General features: G+C 39.1%; 1 protein-coding gene across 1 annotated transcript in view; it reads left to right on the forward strand.

Moving 5' to 3' along the window:
* Positions 1 to 16591, forward strand: part of DTWD2 (DTW domain containing 2) — a 108416-nt gene that overhangs the window by 16169 nt on the left and 75656 nt on the right. The window contains exon 2 of the mRNA XM_055302711.1: positions 13589 to 13679. Coding sequence (XP_055158686.1) covers positions 13589 to 13679 — 91 coding nt within the window. The remainder of the gene's footprint in view (positions 1 to 13588; positions 13680 to 16591) is intronic.

The following is a 16591-nucleotide window of genomic DNA, read 5'->3' on the forward strand; positions in this document are numbered from 1 at the left end:
CTGCTAGGAACATCGGGGTGCAGGTGTCCCGGCGTTTCATTGCATCTGAATCTTTGGGGTAAATCCCTAACAGTGCAATTGCTGGGTCGTAGGGCAGGTCTATTTTTAATTCTTTGAGGAACCTCCACACAGTTTTCCAGAGTGGCTGCACCAGTTCACATTCCCACCAACAGTGTAAGAGGGTTCCCTTTTCTCCGCATCCTCTCCAACATTTGTTGTTTCCTGCCTTGTTAATTTTCCCCATTCTCACTGGTGTGAGGTGGTATCTCATTGTGGTTTTGATTTGTATTTCCCTGATGGCAAGTGATGCAGAGCATTTTCTCACGTGCATGTTGGCCATGTCTATGTCTTCCTCTGTGAGATTTCTCTTCATGTCTTTTGCCCATTTCATGATTGGATTGTTTGTTTCTTTGGTGTTGAGTTTAAGAAGTTCTTTATAGATTTTGGAAACTAGCCCTTTATCTGATATGTTATTTGCAAATATCTTCTCCCATTCTGTAGGTTGTCTTTGAGTTTTGTTGACTGTATCCTTTGCTGTGCAAAAGCTTCTTATCTTGATGAAGTCCCAATAGTTCATTTTTGCTTTTGTTTCTTTTGCTTTCGTGGATGTATCTTGCAAGAAGTTACTGTGGCCAAGAACTCATACAGCAATTTGGTAGCGTGGCAGGATACAAAATCAATGCCCAGAAATCAATGGCATTCCTATACACTAACAATGAGACTGAAGAAAGAGAAATTAAGGAGTCAATCCCATTTACAATTGCACCCAAAAGCATAAGATACCTAGGAATAAACCTAACCAAAGAGGTAAAGGATCTATACCCTAAAAACTATAGAACACTTCTGAAAGAAATTGAGGAAGACACAAAGAGATGGAAAAATATTCCATGCTCATGGATTGGCAGAATTAATATTGTGAAAATGTCAATGTTACCCAGGGCAATTTACACGTTCAATGCAATCCCTATCAAAATACCATGGACTTTCTTCAGAGACTTAGAACAAATTATTTTAAGATTTGTGTGGAATCAGAAAAGACCCCGAATAGCCAGGGGAATTTTAAAAAAGAAAACCATAGCTGGGGGCATCACAATGCCAGATTTCAGGTTGTACTACAAAGCTGTGGTCATCAAGACAGTGTGGTACTGGCACAAAAACAGACACATAGACCAATGGAACAGAATAGAGAACCCAGAAATGGACCCTGAACTTTATGGTCAACTAATATTCGACAAAGGAGGAAAGACTATCCACTGGAAGAAAGACAGTCTCTTCAATAAATGGTGCTGGGAAAATTGGTCATCCACATGCAGAAAAATGAAACTAGACCACTCTCTTGCACCATTCACAAGGATAAACTCAAAATGGATGAAAGATTTAAATGTGAGACAAGACTCCATCAAAATCCTAGAGGAGAACACAGGCAACACCCTTTTTGAACTTGGCCACAGATTTTATTTCTTAACTCTGATGAAGTACTTGAAGTAGTAATAGGTAAGAAACAGCTCTCCCACAAATTTACTCATTTGTGATTGTGTGATCAGAACTTCTTCAATATAGATTCTTTGACAAGTGTATGTAGTTTTCTTTGTGGGTGCCATTGTTAACACTCCATGTTATGGAATGCCTTGTTTTCTATCAGAATCTCACTTATCCTAACACATTACCATATGACCTATCAGCCTAAGGAGGGAGTGTTAATCCATATACTAAATATTAGTAATGTTTAATTCGAAGTAGAAGTGGTAACGACCCATTTGCTCATTTTACTTAATCCATTTCGGAAATCACTATTGTAGACAAGCCCTCTGGGGGCACAGGTCTTTGAAAGTCTCATCAAAACATATTCTCTTTATGGAGTTATTTTTTCTCTTTTAACAGTGATTTTCTTTTCTTTCTAAGCCTATCCTTCCTTTACTCCTAGAAGAAGTTATAAAATAAGGTAGTGATAAAAGCAACCTTGGCAGGTATGAGAATATCATTGTTATTTATATTTGAAGTAGTCAGACATGGTAGATGTTAACTGTTTTTATTCCCTTTATGAAATGAAAATTTATTTAATGTATTTATTATATAAAAATTTAATTATAGTAAAAAGGAGATGTTTCTTCTCTCATTGGTTATACTGAATATAGTCAGAAATTTAAAAACTAGTTTATTTTATAGATTAACTTTCTCTAAAATGACAGTAGAGGGCACTGTGGTATTTGGTTTTTCAAAGCCTATCTTAAAATTAGAAAGTTGTTGGCATTTTTGTGTGTAATATAGTGTATCTATTCGACTAATCTATTGAAAAGCTATGCAACTCTTTGTTCTTTGCTTTTCCTCTCCATTAGGACTAAAAAAATTTTGTTGAGTACTGGGAAGTGTGACGTATGCTCTTTTTCTGGGTTCTACATTTGCTTAGTGGATGTTTAGTGGATGAAAGAAATCCTTTAAAGTCATTCTTGTAAATCTCTTCACTAATTTTTAAAGTTTGCCTATGTGAGATTTTCTTGATTAAAGTCAGTACTATGAGAAAAATAGCTTTCAGTGAACATGATATAAGAATTTAATTAAACTTTTGAAAGATGATTTTTTTAAGTCCTAGCATCTCTAACCGTATGTCAGATATAATTTTATTTGCCTCCAGCCTGTCAGAGATAGCATGCCCAGAGTGACAGATTACCCATGTATTACAGCATTCACTGAGGAAGCCAGTCAGTCTGAGTCTGACAGGAAGCTTACATATTTATTCCTACCTCCTTAACGAGAAAAGAAGAAAAAGATTATTCCATAAAATTTCCTCAGGGAAATTATTTGAAAATCCCATTTATATTTTAAGAATGTAATTAACCTTAATTGGGTTGTATAGATTTTAAAGAAGATAAATCTCAGTGATGGAAAACAGTATTTATAACACATTTGCAGTGCACTGTACATTTTTCTCTCTTCTCCATTTACTAAGCATTGCAAATCTAGAAGACAGAATGATCTCAACTCCTTCTTTGGTCATTCTGTTATAAATTAGCTGGAAACTACTAGTATTAATGATTATATTTTTATAACCTTTGTCTGCAGTTCAGGAGCTATTCCAGGATCTACTTGATGTGTTACCAGTTTTATGAAGGTGGACACTGAGAATCTGTGATGTGCTCAAGATCACATAACAAGATAGTGAATGACTTTGTCAGTGATATACCTTAATAGTTATTCCCTAAACCTATACCCAATTGACCAGTTGATATTTCTTCAGATATTAATATTCTTCAGAGCTATATAAATTCTGGAAGTAGCTTGATTTTTATTTAATTAATTTATTTTTTAAGACTTAATTTTTAAAAGTAATCTCTCCCCCCCAAAATGGAACTCGAATTCATAACCTGAGATCAAGAGTTGCATGGTCTATTGACTGAGTCAACCAGGCATCCTTTGATTGATTTTTTTTTTTTTAAGATTTTATTTGAGAGACAGAGCACAAGTAGTAGGGAGCAGCAGATTCCCCACTGAATAGGAAGTTTGACACTGGGCCTCGATTCCAGGACCCTGGGATCATGACCTGAGCTGAGGGCATTTAACCAACTGAGCCACCCATGCACCCCAGGCACTGCTTGATTTTTATTTCAAAATGAATGTTTACTATTATAAATAAATAATCAGTTTTGATGTGTAGTTGTTTGGTATTTATTTTCCTATCACCTGTAATAGTTCATAGGAAGCAAGGATCTTTTAAAAAATTCCTTCTGGCACAGACAGAATAAATAAGTTCCATGAGGGCAGGAAATTTTGTCTGTTTTATTGTCCCAAGTGTCTAATGTCTGGCACACAAGTGTGCAGTAAATATTTGTTTTTTTTTTTTAATTTTTATTTATTTATGATAGTCACAGAGAGAGAAAGAGAGAGAGGCAGAGACACAGGCAGAGGGAGAAGCAGGCTCCATGCACCGGGAGCCCGATGTGGGATTCGATCCAGGGTCTCCAGGATCGCGCTCTGGGCCAAAGGCAGGCGCCAAACCGCTGCGCCACCCAGGGATCCCCGTGCAGTAAATATTTGAAAAAAATTGGTGGAAGTTGGGACACCTGGGTGGCTCAGTGGTTGAGTGTCTGCCTTTGGCTCAGGGTGTGATCCTGGGGTCCTGGGTTCAAGTTCTGCATTGGGTTCCCCGCAGGGAGCCTGTTTCTCCCTCTGCCTATGTCTCTGTTTCTCTCTCTGTCTCATGAATGAATGAATGAATGAATGAATAAATAAAATCTTAAAAAATTTGTTGAAGTTATAGGTTATTTAATCCATTATCAATTTAAAATATTTAAACCTCCTAGAGTTAAGTTTGGATATAACAAGACTTTTTTGTTCTTTGGAAAAGGTTTTATTTACTTATTCTTTAAAAAGATTTTATGTATTTATTTATGAAAGAGAGAGAGCGAGGTAGAGACATAGGCAGAGGGAGAAGCAGGCTCCCTGTGGGGAGCCTGATGTGGGACTCCATCTGAGGACCCTGGGATCACAACCTGAGCCAAAGGCAGACGCTCAACCACTGAGACACCCAGGTGCACCTGGAAAAGGTTTTAGAATGAGGAGAGGGGCACCTAGGTGGCTCAGTCAGTTAAGCATCTGCCTTCAGCTCAGGTCATGATTCCGTGGTCCTGGGATGGAGCCCCATGTTGGGCTCCTTGCTCACCAGGGAGTCTACTTCTCCCTGTCCCTGTCCCTCTGCCTCTGCCTCTACCCCTGCTTGTGCTCTCTCTCTCTCAAATAAATAAATAAAACCTTAAAAAAAAAAAAAACATAGAATGAGGAGAACAAGTACTCTGCTACTTATCCGGTAGTGGTAAGAGATGGTTTAACAGTTTGAACAGCTAGGCACCAGAGTAGCATATGCAGACCATTGTCGAAGAGGAAATTATGAGAAAAATTGCTGTTAAAGTAGCAAATAAGCACAAATTTATATTGTAAAGTAACTTGCTAAACATAAAGTTGATCAGTTGGAATGCGAAGTGTTTTAAAGTACTATAGTTTTATTAGTTTGAGCTAATTGGAAGTAGAATTAGGTCAATAAAGGGGACATGCTTTTTTTTTTTAAATTTTTTAATTTATTTATTTATGATAGGCACACAGTGAGAGAGAGAGAGAGGCAGAAACACAGGCAGAGGGAGAAGCAGGCTCCATGCACTGGGAGCCCGACGTGGGATTCGATCCCGGGTCTCCAGGATCACGCCCTGGGCCAAAGGCAGGCGCTAAACCGCTGCGCCACCCAGGGATCCCAAGGGGACATGCTTTAAAATAAATAGGTAATGATGTTTTATGAGCCTGTCAAAGTAGAAGCCAAAATAATTAGTTTTAGCTTAAATCATAGTTATGGTTTTTACTCATAAAATGCTGTGTTTTTTTAAAAATAAATATTTCCTTCAGTAAATACTTTTGCCTCTTATGTATTGTTGTTTGGCCAGAATGATCACAAATTACAGCAAAGGGAGATCTGAGATTCTGAATTTCATTTATAATACAAACTAATTGCTCAAGTATTAGGGAAGAAATGAAGGGGAGATCAATATTTGATATGTTAGAAAATGAAGAGGTAGGATAAGAAATTGTCTAGGAGAAGAAAGGCATCCCAAGGTGGAGCAAAGGGAAGAGCAAAGCTATTCCTTCATGTATTGAACAGTATTTATTGATAGCACAGTATTTACTGTGCTAGGTGCTGGGGTGAAAAATGAAAAGGCAAAGTTTTTGCCCTCCTGCAGCTTAACACTGTAGGGAAGGAAGCCCACCTTCAGATAACATGATGCTAAGTAGTAACAAAATGCCTCTCTCTTACTAATTAGGTTAAACATTCTGTTTCCACTGCATTTTTACATTTTTTTAAAAAATAACAGCTGTATTGAGATATGATTCACATACCATGGCATTCATTCTTTTAAGGTATACAACTCAGAGGTTTTTGTTAATGTTAGCTGAGTTGTGCAAACATCACCACTATCACATGGTATTAGCAGGATTTTCTTTGAAGACCTCTTTTCCAGATCTTTCTCTTGAGCTGCCTTCTTCTTTTGGTATCACATCCTGCTTGTTAGGCTCCACTAATTACTAGCTGATTGTCCTGTCATTTTTGTACAATGCCTTCGGCTGTAAATTTCTCAGTCTGATCCCATTACATTCAGGCAGGGATAGTTTTTGAGGCCCCCCCTTTGAGGTTTGCTCTGACTGCAGGTGTGCACTTCTTAGCTGTCTCTTCCCTAGGTTCTCGCTGGTTTATCATACAGCTTACTGGTCTTCGTTAAGGGGAGTTATTATCTTTGAAAGCACATGGAAGCTTGAATTTGCTCACACTCTGTTTCAAATGAATTTCAGTTCCTTGGGGGAAGAGCTTTAGAGCCCTGTTTTCTTATAGTCTGCCTGTCTTGGGCAGACTCTCTTAGCCACTATTCTTTTTTATTTTTATTATTTATTTATTTATTTATTTATTTATTTATTTATTTATTTATTTATTTATTTATTATAGTCATACAGAGAGAGAGAGAGAGAGGCAGAGACACAGGCAGAGGGAGAAGCAGGCTCCATGTACCGGGAGCCCGATGTGGGATTCGATCCCGGGTCTCCAGGATCGCGCCCTGGGCCAAAGGCAAGCGCCAAACTGCTGCGCCACCCAGGGATCCCTTTTTATTTTTTTTTAATTAATTTTATTGGTGTTCAATTTACCAACATACAGAATAACACCCAGTGCTCATCCCGTCAAGTGTACCCCTCAGTGCCCGTCACCCACTCACCCCCACCCCCCGCCCTCCTCCCCCTCCACCACCCCTAGTTCATTTCCCAGAGTTAGAAGTCTTTATGTTCTGACTCCCTTTCTGATATTTCTCACACATTTCTTCTCCCTTCCCTTATATTCCCTTTCACTATTATTCATATTCCCCAAATGAATGAGAACATACACTGTTTGTCCTTCTCCGTTTACTGTGGCCAAGTTTAAAAAGGGTGTTGCCTGAGTTCTCCTCTGGGATTTTGATGGGATCTTGTCTCACATTTAGATCTTTCATCTATTTTGAGTTTATCTTTGTGTATGGTGCAAGAGAGTGGTCCAGTTTCATTCTTCTGCATGTGGATGTCCAATTTTCCCAGCACCATTTATTGAAGAGACTGTCTTTCTTCCAGTGGATCGTCTTTCCTCCTTTATCGTATATTAGTTGACCATAAAGTTCAGGGTCCACTTCTGGGTTCTCTGTTCTGTTCTATTGATCTATATGTCTGTTTTTGTGCCAGTACCACACTGTCTTGATGACCACAGCTTTGTAGTACAACCTGAAATCTGGCATTGTGATGCCCCCAGATATGGTTTTCTTTTTTAAAATTCCCCTGGCTGTTTGGGGTCTTTTCTGATTCCACACAAATCTTAAAATAATTTGTTCTAAGTCTCTGAAGAAAGTCCATGGTATTTTGATAGGGATTGCATTATACGTGTAAATTGCCCTGGGTAACATTGACATTTTCACAATATTAATTCTGCCAATCCATGAGCATGGAATATTTTTCCATCTCTTTGTGTCTTCCTCAATTTCTTTCAGAAGTGTTCTGTAGTTTTTAGGGTATATTTTGAGACCCATTTGAATGGCAAATGGTTCTCCAACCTTTTATTTTCAGGTTGTAGGTGTCCTTCTGTCTAAAATGAGTCTCTTGTAGACAGCAAATAGATGGGTCCTGCTTTTTTATCCAGTCTGAAACCCTGCGCCTTTTGATGGGGTCATTAAGCCCGTTCACGTTCAGAGTTACTATTGACAGATATGAGTTTAGTGTCATCATGATATCTATTTAGTCCTTGTTTTTGTGGATTGTTCCACTGAACTTCTTCTTAAAGGGGAGTTTTTTTTTTATAAATTAATTTTTATTGGTGTTCAATTTACCAACATACAGAATAACACCCAGTGCTCATCCCGTCAAGTGTCCCCCTCCGTGCCCGTCACCCATTCACCCCCACCCCCCGCCCTCCTCCCCTTCCACCACCCCTAGTTCATTTCCCAGAGTTAGAAGTCTTTATGTTCTGTGTCCCTTTCTGATATCTCCCACACATTTCTTCTCCCTTCCTAAAGGGGAGTTTTAAGAGTCCCCCTTAAAATTTCTTGCAGAGCTGGTTTGGAGGTCACATATTCTTTCAGTTCCTGCCTGTCTTGGAAGCTCTTTATCCCTCCTTCCATTTTGAATGAGAGCCTTGCTGGATAAAGTATTCTTGGTTGCATGTTCTTCTCATTTAGGACCCTGAATATATCCTGCCTGCCCTTTCTGGCCTGCCACGTCTCTGTGGAGAGGTCTGCTGTTACCCTAATATTCCTCCCCATGAAAGTCAGGGACTTCTTGTCTCTTGCTGCTTTAAGGATCTTCTCTTTATTTTTGGAATTTGCAAGCTTCACTATTAAATGTCGAGGTGTTGAACGGTTTTTATTGATTTTAGGGGGGGATCTCTCTATTTCCTGGATCTGAATGCCTGTTTCCCTTCCCAGATTGGGAAAGTTTTCAGCTAGGATTTGTTCAAATACATATTCTGGCCCTCTGTCCCTTTCGGCGCCCTCGGGAACCCCAATTAAGCGTAGGTTTTTCTTCCTTAGGTTGTCATTAATTTCCCTTAATCTGTCTTCATGGTCCCTTAATTGATTGTCTCTTTTTTCCTCAGTTTCCCTCTTTGCCATTAACTTGTCTTCTATGTCATTCACTCATTCTTCCACCTCGTTAACCCTCGTCGTTAGGACTTCTAGTTTGGATTGCATCTCATTCAATTGATTTTTAATTTCTGCCTGATTGGATCTAAATTCTGCAGTCATGAAGTCTCGTGAGGCCTTAATGCTTTTTTCTAGAGCCACCAGTAGCTGTAGAATAGTGCTTCTGAATTGGCTTTCTGACATTGAAGTGTAATCCAGATTTTGTAACTCTGTGGGAAAGAGGGCTGTTTCTGATTCTTTCTTTTGAAGTGAGGTTTTCCTTCTAGTCATTTTGCTCAGTGCAGAGTGGCCAAAAACAAGTTGTATTGGAACACGGGGGAGTATCACTGGTCCGTCCAGCTGGTCTTCTGGGGGAGGGGCCTGTTGCGCTGATTTTCAGGTGTTAGCACTTGGGGGAGCTGCTCTGCCCCTGCCTGCTGCAGGGCTCAGCGGGGGTTGTTTACCCCGTGGGGCCCCAGGAGGATCAGCCGCAGTTGCTATGGCAACTCTTGGAAGCCTGGATTTAGCCTCCGCAGGAACTACGGGGCTCGGGGCTCTCGGTTCTCTGTCCGCAGGGCCTGGAGGCTCCGGGGCGGGGCCGCTGATCTGCTCAGCTCGGGGCAGGAGCGTCCTCGCTGTCCTGGGCCCTCCCGGCCTCTGCCTGTCCCGGGGGAGGCCGGATCCTGGGCTGTGTCCCGGCGCCCTGTGCTCCGGGGCCTGCGCTGTTGGATTCGCGCTCCCGCCCCGCAGCCCCCTCCGCGGAGCCGCCGCCCGAGCCCCTCCGAGCTGCTCCGGTCGGTCCCGCCGTGCGCGCTGCAGCCCTTAGGGAGCTCGGAGCACTCTCCTGCGCTCGCAGGTGTCTGTTAGTGTCCCCGGGAGCCCGAGGGCATCCCCGCCCTCCTGGGTCCTGCTCCAACTCCCTGCGAGCCCCTTTCCGCCCGCCCGGGAAGGTTGGTGCAGCTCCTGCTCCTCCGGGACGGGGCTCTCCTGTCCTGGGGACACTCGCCCCGGCCTCAGCCCGGCTCCTCGCGGGGCCCCTCCCCCTCGGAGGCCTTTTGTGTCTTTATTTCTTTTTCCCCGTCTTCCTACCTTGATAGAAGCGCGGACTCTTCTCACTGTAGCGGTCCAGCTGGTCTCTCTTTACATCTCAGGCCGAATTCGTAGATTTTCAGGATGGTTTGAAGGTTATCTAGGGAATTTGGTGGGGACAGGTGATTTGGGGACCCTGCTCTTCCGCCATCTTGCCCCTCCCCCTCTTAGCCACTATTCTGGGCACAGGGTTGAGCAATAGCCTCGCTGCTTCTGGAATAGAACTTTTGTCCTGAGGGCAAACTAGGTTGGTTGAAGACGCTTGGGGCTCCAGCATTGCCAGCCTCCTCCTGCACTATGGTGAAGCTTCTCTTCTATAGGTGGAGGCTGTATGCAGGAAGGCAGCCTCTGCTCTTGGCCTCACTCACCAGGAATGTAACCTCTTCTCTTAGGGTTGGAGGGGATGAGAAATGGCCTACCTTTTTTGTGACATATGGGGTAATCCCCGATGAAGAGCTGAGAGGGAGCTCTGTTCTTGCGGCCACACCTACCTGGAGTGGAGTTTGTGAACTTGAGCTGGGGCAATGTCAGAAATTGGTTATGGCTCAGATGCCACAGACTGTCCCAGTACCAAGTTTTAGTAGATTTTCTTGAATAATGTTTCTTCCTTTGGATATGCTACTAGGACAGTCTCCAGAGACTTTCAATGATCATTTTTGTTGTTTTGTTTTAAACTTTTAATTTTCATTCTAGTTAGTTATCATACAGTATTATATTAGTTTCAGGTATATGGTTTAGTGATTCCAGAATTCCATCCATCACCTGGTGCTCGTCATGCTCATTGTAAGTGTCCTCCTTAATCCCCATCACCTATTTCCCCCAGTTCCTTATCACCTCTTCTCTGGTATCCATCAGTTTGTCCTCTATAATTAAGTCTGTTTCTTGGTTTACCCACCCACCCTCTTATTTTCCCCCCTTTGTTTTGTTTCTTAAATTCCACATAATAGTGAAATCATATGGTCATTTGTCTTTCTCTGACTTATTGTGATGAGCATTATACTCTCTCACTCCATCCATGTTGTTACAAATGGTGAGATTTCATTCTTTTTACTGCTGAATAATACTCCGTTGTGTGTGTGTGTGTGTGTGTGTGTGTGTGTATATCCTCTTCTTTATCCATTCATCAATCCATTGACACTTGGGCTGCTCTCATAATTTGGCTATTGTAAATGATGCTGCTATAAACATAGGTGGTCCATGTATTCCTATGAGGTGAGTGTTTTTATCAGCTTTGCTTATTTCATTGGGCTTTGGGTCTGTGAAGCACTTTCCCTGTCATCATAGAAGTGGAACTTTACATACTACTTAATTCCAAATCTTCCTAAAATTCAAAGATGTGTTCCCAATCCAGATAACTGAATTTTTGTTTTCTTTTATGTACATAAGTTTTGGTCATATATGAAATCCAGAGCTACCAAAATCCAGAGCAGTTCCTTGCACTATCTCAAGTGTCATACTGAGGACTTTTATAACCAGTGTGTGATGAACTAAAGATGTTATTTTCAGGGTTTATTTTACCTAGTGTTTTTTTTTGCCCACAGAAATCTGCAGTGTCTACCCAGCTTATTTACGTGACTGGATTTTGCAGTCTTTTGACTTCACTGATATGTGGATGTTTCCTTTATAGGATATTTGATGTTTTTTCACTTTCTTTCGTAGTTTGTCATATAACTTACAGACATCTAAGATGACATCTATTTTTTAATAAATATATATTTTTAAGTTTATTTAAGTAATCTCTACACCCAGCATGGGGCTCCAACTCATGACTCTGAGATCAAGAGCTGCATGCTCTACTGACTGAGCCAGCTAGGTACTCTGGTGATACTCATTTTAATTCTGAATTTTTAAATTGGCTCCATCTGTTATTAAATTATATTTTGTAAAAGAATTCTACTGACATCTGATTGTGCACTTCAGTCATATAGAATTTCATATAAAAATCAGAATCTTAAAATTTTAGAATTTGAATGTACTTTATCTTCTTCATCTTTATACTCAATGAGTAATCTTTTTTTTTTAACACTTTATTCATGAGAGACACAGAGAGTGGCAGAGGGGGAAGCAGGCTCCCCACAGGGAGCCTGATGTGGGACTCGATCCCAGGACTTTGGGATCAGGACCTGAGCCACAGGCAGACGCTTAACCACTGAGCCACCCAGGTGCCGTGTAATCTTTTTTTTCTAATTGCAGCCCTCTTTTATCACTTTACTATACATAGTATAGTCTTTGTCACTATACATAGTTCCATCAACCACTCTCTTTTCCTCTCTATATTTACTTGTGTTTACTCTTCTTGTGACCACTGAAAGATATTCTTCATCCTTATTAATCTGCTCAGATTCCTGAGAGGTAATCCATGGTAGGGCAGAGTAATCATGGTGAATCATTTCAGACATCACTGGAAAGGGAGTATATTGGTTTTCCTTGGGTTAACCATCTATTCTAGGTTCAGTGATGGGGAGGGGAGATGGGATCATGTTGTACAATATATTTCTATTTCTAAGATATCACCTAGATAATTTCTTCAATAGGAGCATAGGTTTGACAGTTTCTTACAGAATGAGGTGGTAGATACAATTGAACCAATTTGCTCACATTCTATGGCTTATTAATGTAATCATTTCTTACCTCAAGCTATAACTCTACATAGGTTAAATTGAGGAAGGTGTTGATAGCAGTCAGTTTTGTAGTAGTAACAGTATGCTGTTGGGAATTCCCTTAAATATAACATTCATTTGTATACTGTTGTAATGTCATGTAACATCTGCCTGTGATAGTGATCTGCCATGAAAATTTATTCCCATGATATCTGGCCGCTTGATGAATTTCATACTATAAACACTCATATCAAATATGGGATTTAATGGTAGAAGATTCATGTGTATTTTTTTTAAGATTTTATTTATTTATTCATGAGACACACACACACACACACAGAGAGAGAGAGAGAGAGAGAGAGAGAGAGAGAGAGAGAGGGGCAGAGATACAGGCAGAAGGAGAAGCATGCTCCATGCTCCCTGCATGGACATGGGACTTGATCCTCGATCTCCAGTATCAGGCCCTGGGCTGAAGGTGGCGCTAAACTGCTGAGCCACCTAGGCAGTATGGACACACAGAAACTGGTCATTGGTTGCTTCTAAGGCAGAGAATCCTCTGGTTTGGAGGACCGAGATGGACGTATATACTTTATTCTATTTGAATTTTGTAATGAGTTGTATGTGTTACTGAAACAGTAGTAAAACACTAAGAAGTAAAATAAAAACAAAATAATAACAAAAGAGAAAATAAATGAATTAGACATTCTTTGGATATAATTCTAGCTAAATATAATCTGGTGGCCCATTTGGGTGTCTTCTTACATTGATAAGCTCTTTGTGTTCACTGATGGCAAATTTGATTAGAACTCTTTTCTAGGTGGTAATCATATTCTTATATTTTATCATTATATTGTTCCTTCCAATATCAGATGATTAAGAAGAGTTGCCAGGTTTCTCTTTGACATCAGATCTATTCTTGATTTGTAATGCCAGTTAGAAGTGTAGCTTCACGAATAAAAAGACCATGGTGGTGGCTTATGAGTATTCTTCACTAGTGATAACTAAGATTTTTTGAGGTACTTTAATCTATATAGATGGTACAGAATTTAGCTGAATCTTTTTCCAAACTCTCATTTCTAAAGTCTAACTGATTAAATTCATTCTTGGTGTTTCATTTTAAAAGACTTTAGCAAATCTCTTTACATAAAGAAGAGGCATTATGTTCAAGTTTTAGGTTATTGTCATATCATTGTACTTTGAACATTTACAGGATTTCTTTTTATTTCTGCCCTTTAGCCGGCCTCAGAAAGTATGTTTGTGTCCATTTCTACCATTGCATCCTCTGCACATCTCTACTCATTTGTACATAATTCAGCATCCGGCAGAGGTGAGTAAATTTTGTAAAATACATAACTTCAAATATAATATCAGTATATAAGAGGAAACACCTTGATGAGCATATTCATACCTTCTAGCTCTCATGCCCCAGGCCAAAGGCAAGCGCTAAACCACTGCGCCACCCAGGGATCCCCAACATTTCTGAAAATAAATTGATGATAAATGCTTTGTCTTTGGGAAAAAATTTCTTTTATATGTTATAGTATAGTGTCTTAACGCTTTAGAGACAGATAAAAATTATTTCATAAAACTGTAATTCATACAATAATTGAATAGTAGAGAAATTTAGAATGCCAACAATTTTGTGTGAAGATGAACTTTTTGTGAGTGAAGAACTAAGAAAATCATTGCTTTTAAATTTTGATCATAGCTTATATTTCTTGATATTTCTTGTTAAAGTAGAAGTAACTGTCAATATTTAGCGTTACAAAATGAATGTATAGTTTTATTTAAGTGAATAGAGCATATATGTGTAAATTATATATTTTGCTTATAAAGACTTTTAAATTAGTACTTTCCTGTATAGGTGAGAATTATGCACGTGCTGGTGTGTATATGTGTTTGTAATTCGTAATTAACTGCAATAATGAAGGGAGGGAGGGAAAGATTTCATTGATAACCATAAATGATAGTCACTGTAAAACTAGTTGATGCATGATACGAAGTGGGTTTTGATTAACTGAAGTTAAAATTCTTTTAGCATTTGGGAACTCAGGACATAATCTACTGAATCAGACTTCTGAAGAAGGAATAATTTTTCTTTTAAATTTCTGAAGAAATCTTTAACAAAGACTTAAAAGATATCAGTCTGTCTTTTCCCTTTCCAATAATGAAAACACTTATTCTTGTATTATAAATTGTTAAATATTCCATTTGTTGGGTAGCCTTTTAATTTTTTAATTTTTAAGTTTTTTAGTGTTAACAACATGTTTTTGTTAGGATTTGAACAATTTGGTCACTAGTTTTTTTTTTCTGCATTTAAATTTGCAACACTCTGCAGCTCAGATTTTTTAAAAATGATAGTTTACTGGCCATAACAGTTTTGGATAAAACTTGACTTTTGATGGTGAATGCTTTTTTCCTTTTGCGGTGTCTATAGTATGATGTCTGTTCATTATCTCACTATTTTGTATATTTCATTATTTCCAGATATAATATTGCACTTAAAATGTAGGTGGTTTCATTGATTTATGGTAATTTTGTTTTCAAAGGCCTCTACATTGGTAAGAAGGAAGTAAAACTGTCACTATTTGAAATGACATGGTACTACAGAAAACCCTAAAGACACCACCAAAAACTTTAAGAACTAATAATTGAATTCAGTAAAGTTGCATGATATAAAATTAATATACAGAAATCTGTTGTGTTTCATTCTAACAATGAAGTAGCCAAAAGATAAATAAAAAAAAATCACAGTTATAGTTATGCCAAAAAGAATGAAATACTTAGCAACAAATTTAACAAAGGAGGTGATGGGGCGCCTGAGTGGCTCAGTCAATTAAGCACCTGCCTTCGGCTCTGGTTGTGATCTCAGGGTGCTGGGATTGAGCCCCGCATGGGACTCCCTGCTCAGCAGGGAACCTGCCTCTTCCTCTCCTCTCTGCTCATGCTCTTTCTCACTACCTCTGTCGTGTGCTCTCTCCAATAAAATAAATCTTTTAAAACAAAAACAAAAACAAAACAAAAACAAAAACAAAGGAAGTGGAAGACCTATAGTGTGAAAACTATAAGACATTGATGAAAGAAATTGAAGATGACATAAACAAGTGGGAAGATATACCATGCTCATGGATTGGAATAATTAATCTTATTAAAATATTTATATTGCTCAAAGAATTCTACCAATTCAATACAATACCTTTTAAAATACCAATATCATTTTTTCACAGGACCAGAGCAAATAATCCTAAACATTTGTATATCACCACAAAAGTAGCCAAAACATTCTTGAGAAAGAAGAGAAAAACTGGAAGTATCACAATCCCACATTTCACAATATACTACAAAGCTGTAGTAATTAAAACAGTGTTATGGTACTGGCTCAGAAATAGACACATAGATCAATAGAACAGGATAGAGAGCCCAGAAGGAAACACACTTTATGGTTAACTAATTTACAAACAAAGGAGGCAAGAATATACAATGGGGAAAAGATGGTCTTTTCTATAAATGGTATTTGGAAAACTGGACAGCTGCCTGAAAAACAGTGAAGTTGGACCTCTTTCTTATACACAGAAATAAATCCAAAATGGATTGAAGTCCTTAAACCATGTGAGACCTTAAACCATGAAGCTTCTAAAAGAAACATAGGCAGTTAAGTCTTGGACATTGGCCTTAGCAAACATTTTTATAAATATGTCTCCTCAAGCCAGGGAAACAAAAGCAAAAAAATAGTGTAATAAAGTGTTAGTGGGATGCCTGGGTGGCTCAGCAGTTCAGCGTCTGCCTTCAGCCCAGGGCATGATCCTGGAGTCCTGGGATCGAGTCCCATGTCAGGCTCCCTGCATGGAGCCTGCTTCTCCCTCTGCCTGTGTCTCTGCCTCTCTCTCTTTCTCTCTCTCTGTGTCTCTCATGAGTAAATAAATAAAATCTGTAAAAAAAAAATAAAAGTTTTAAAAAAATAAATAGTGTTAGTACTACACTAAAATTAAAGGTGTCTGTACAGTGAAGGAAACCATCAGCAAAAGGAAAATGCAGTCTGCTGAATAGAAGAAGGTATTTGCAAATGATAAATCTGATAAGGGGTTAATATGCAAAGTATACAAAGAACTTATGTCAACATCAAAAAACAATAATCTAGTTGAGAATAATCATTGTACCTGAAAGAAGACATACAGATGGGCAACGGACACAAAAAGACACTCAACAACACTTATTAGTAAAATGCAAATCAAAGCCACA

Source organism: Nyctereutes procyonoides, unplaced genomic scaffold (genome assembly GCF_905146905.1).
Source record: "Nyctereutes procyonoides isolate TBG_1078 unplaced genomic scaffold, NYPRO_anot_genome, whole genome shotgun sequence".
NCBI lineage: Eukaryota > Metazoa > Chordata > Mammalia > Carnivora > Canidae > Nyctereutes > Nyctereutes procyonoides.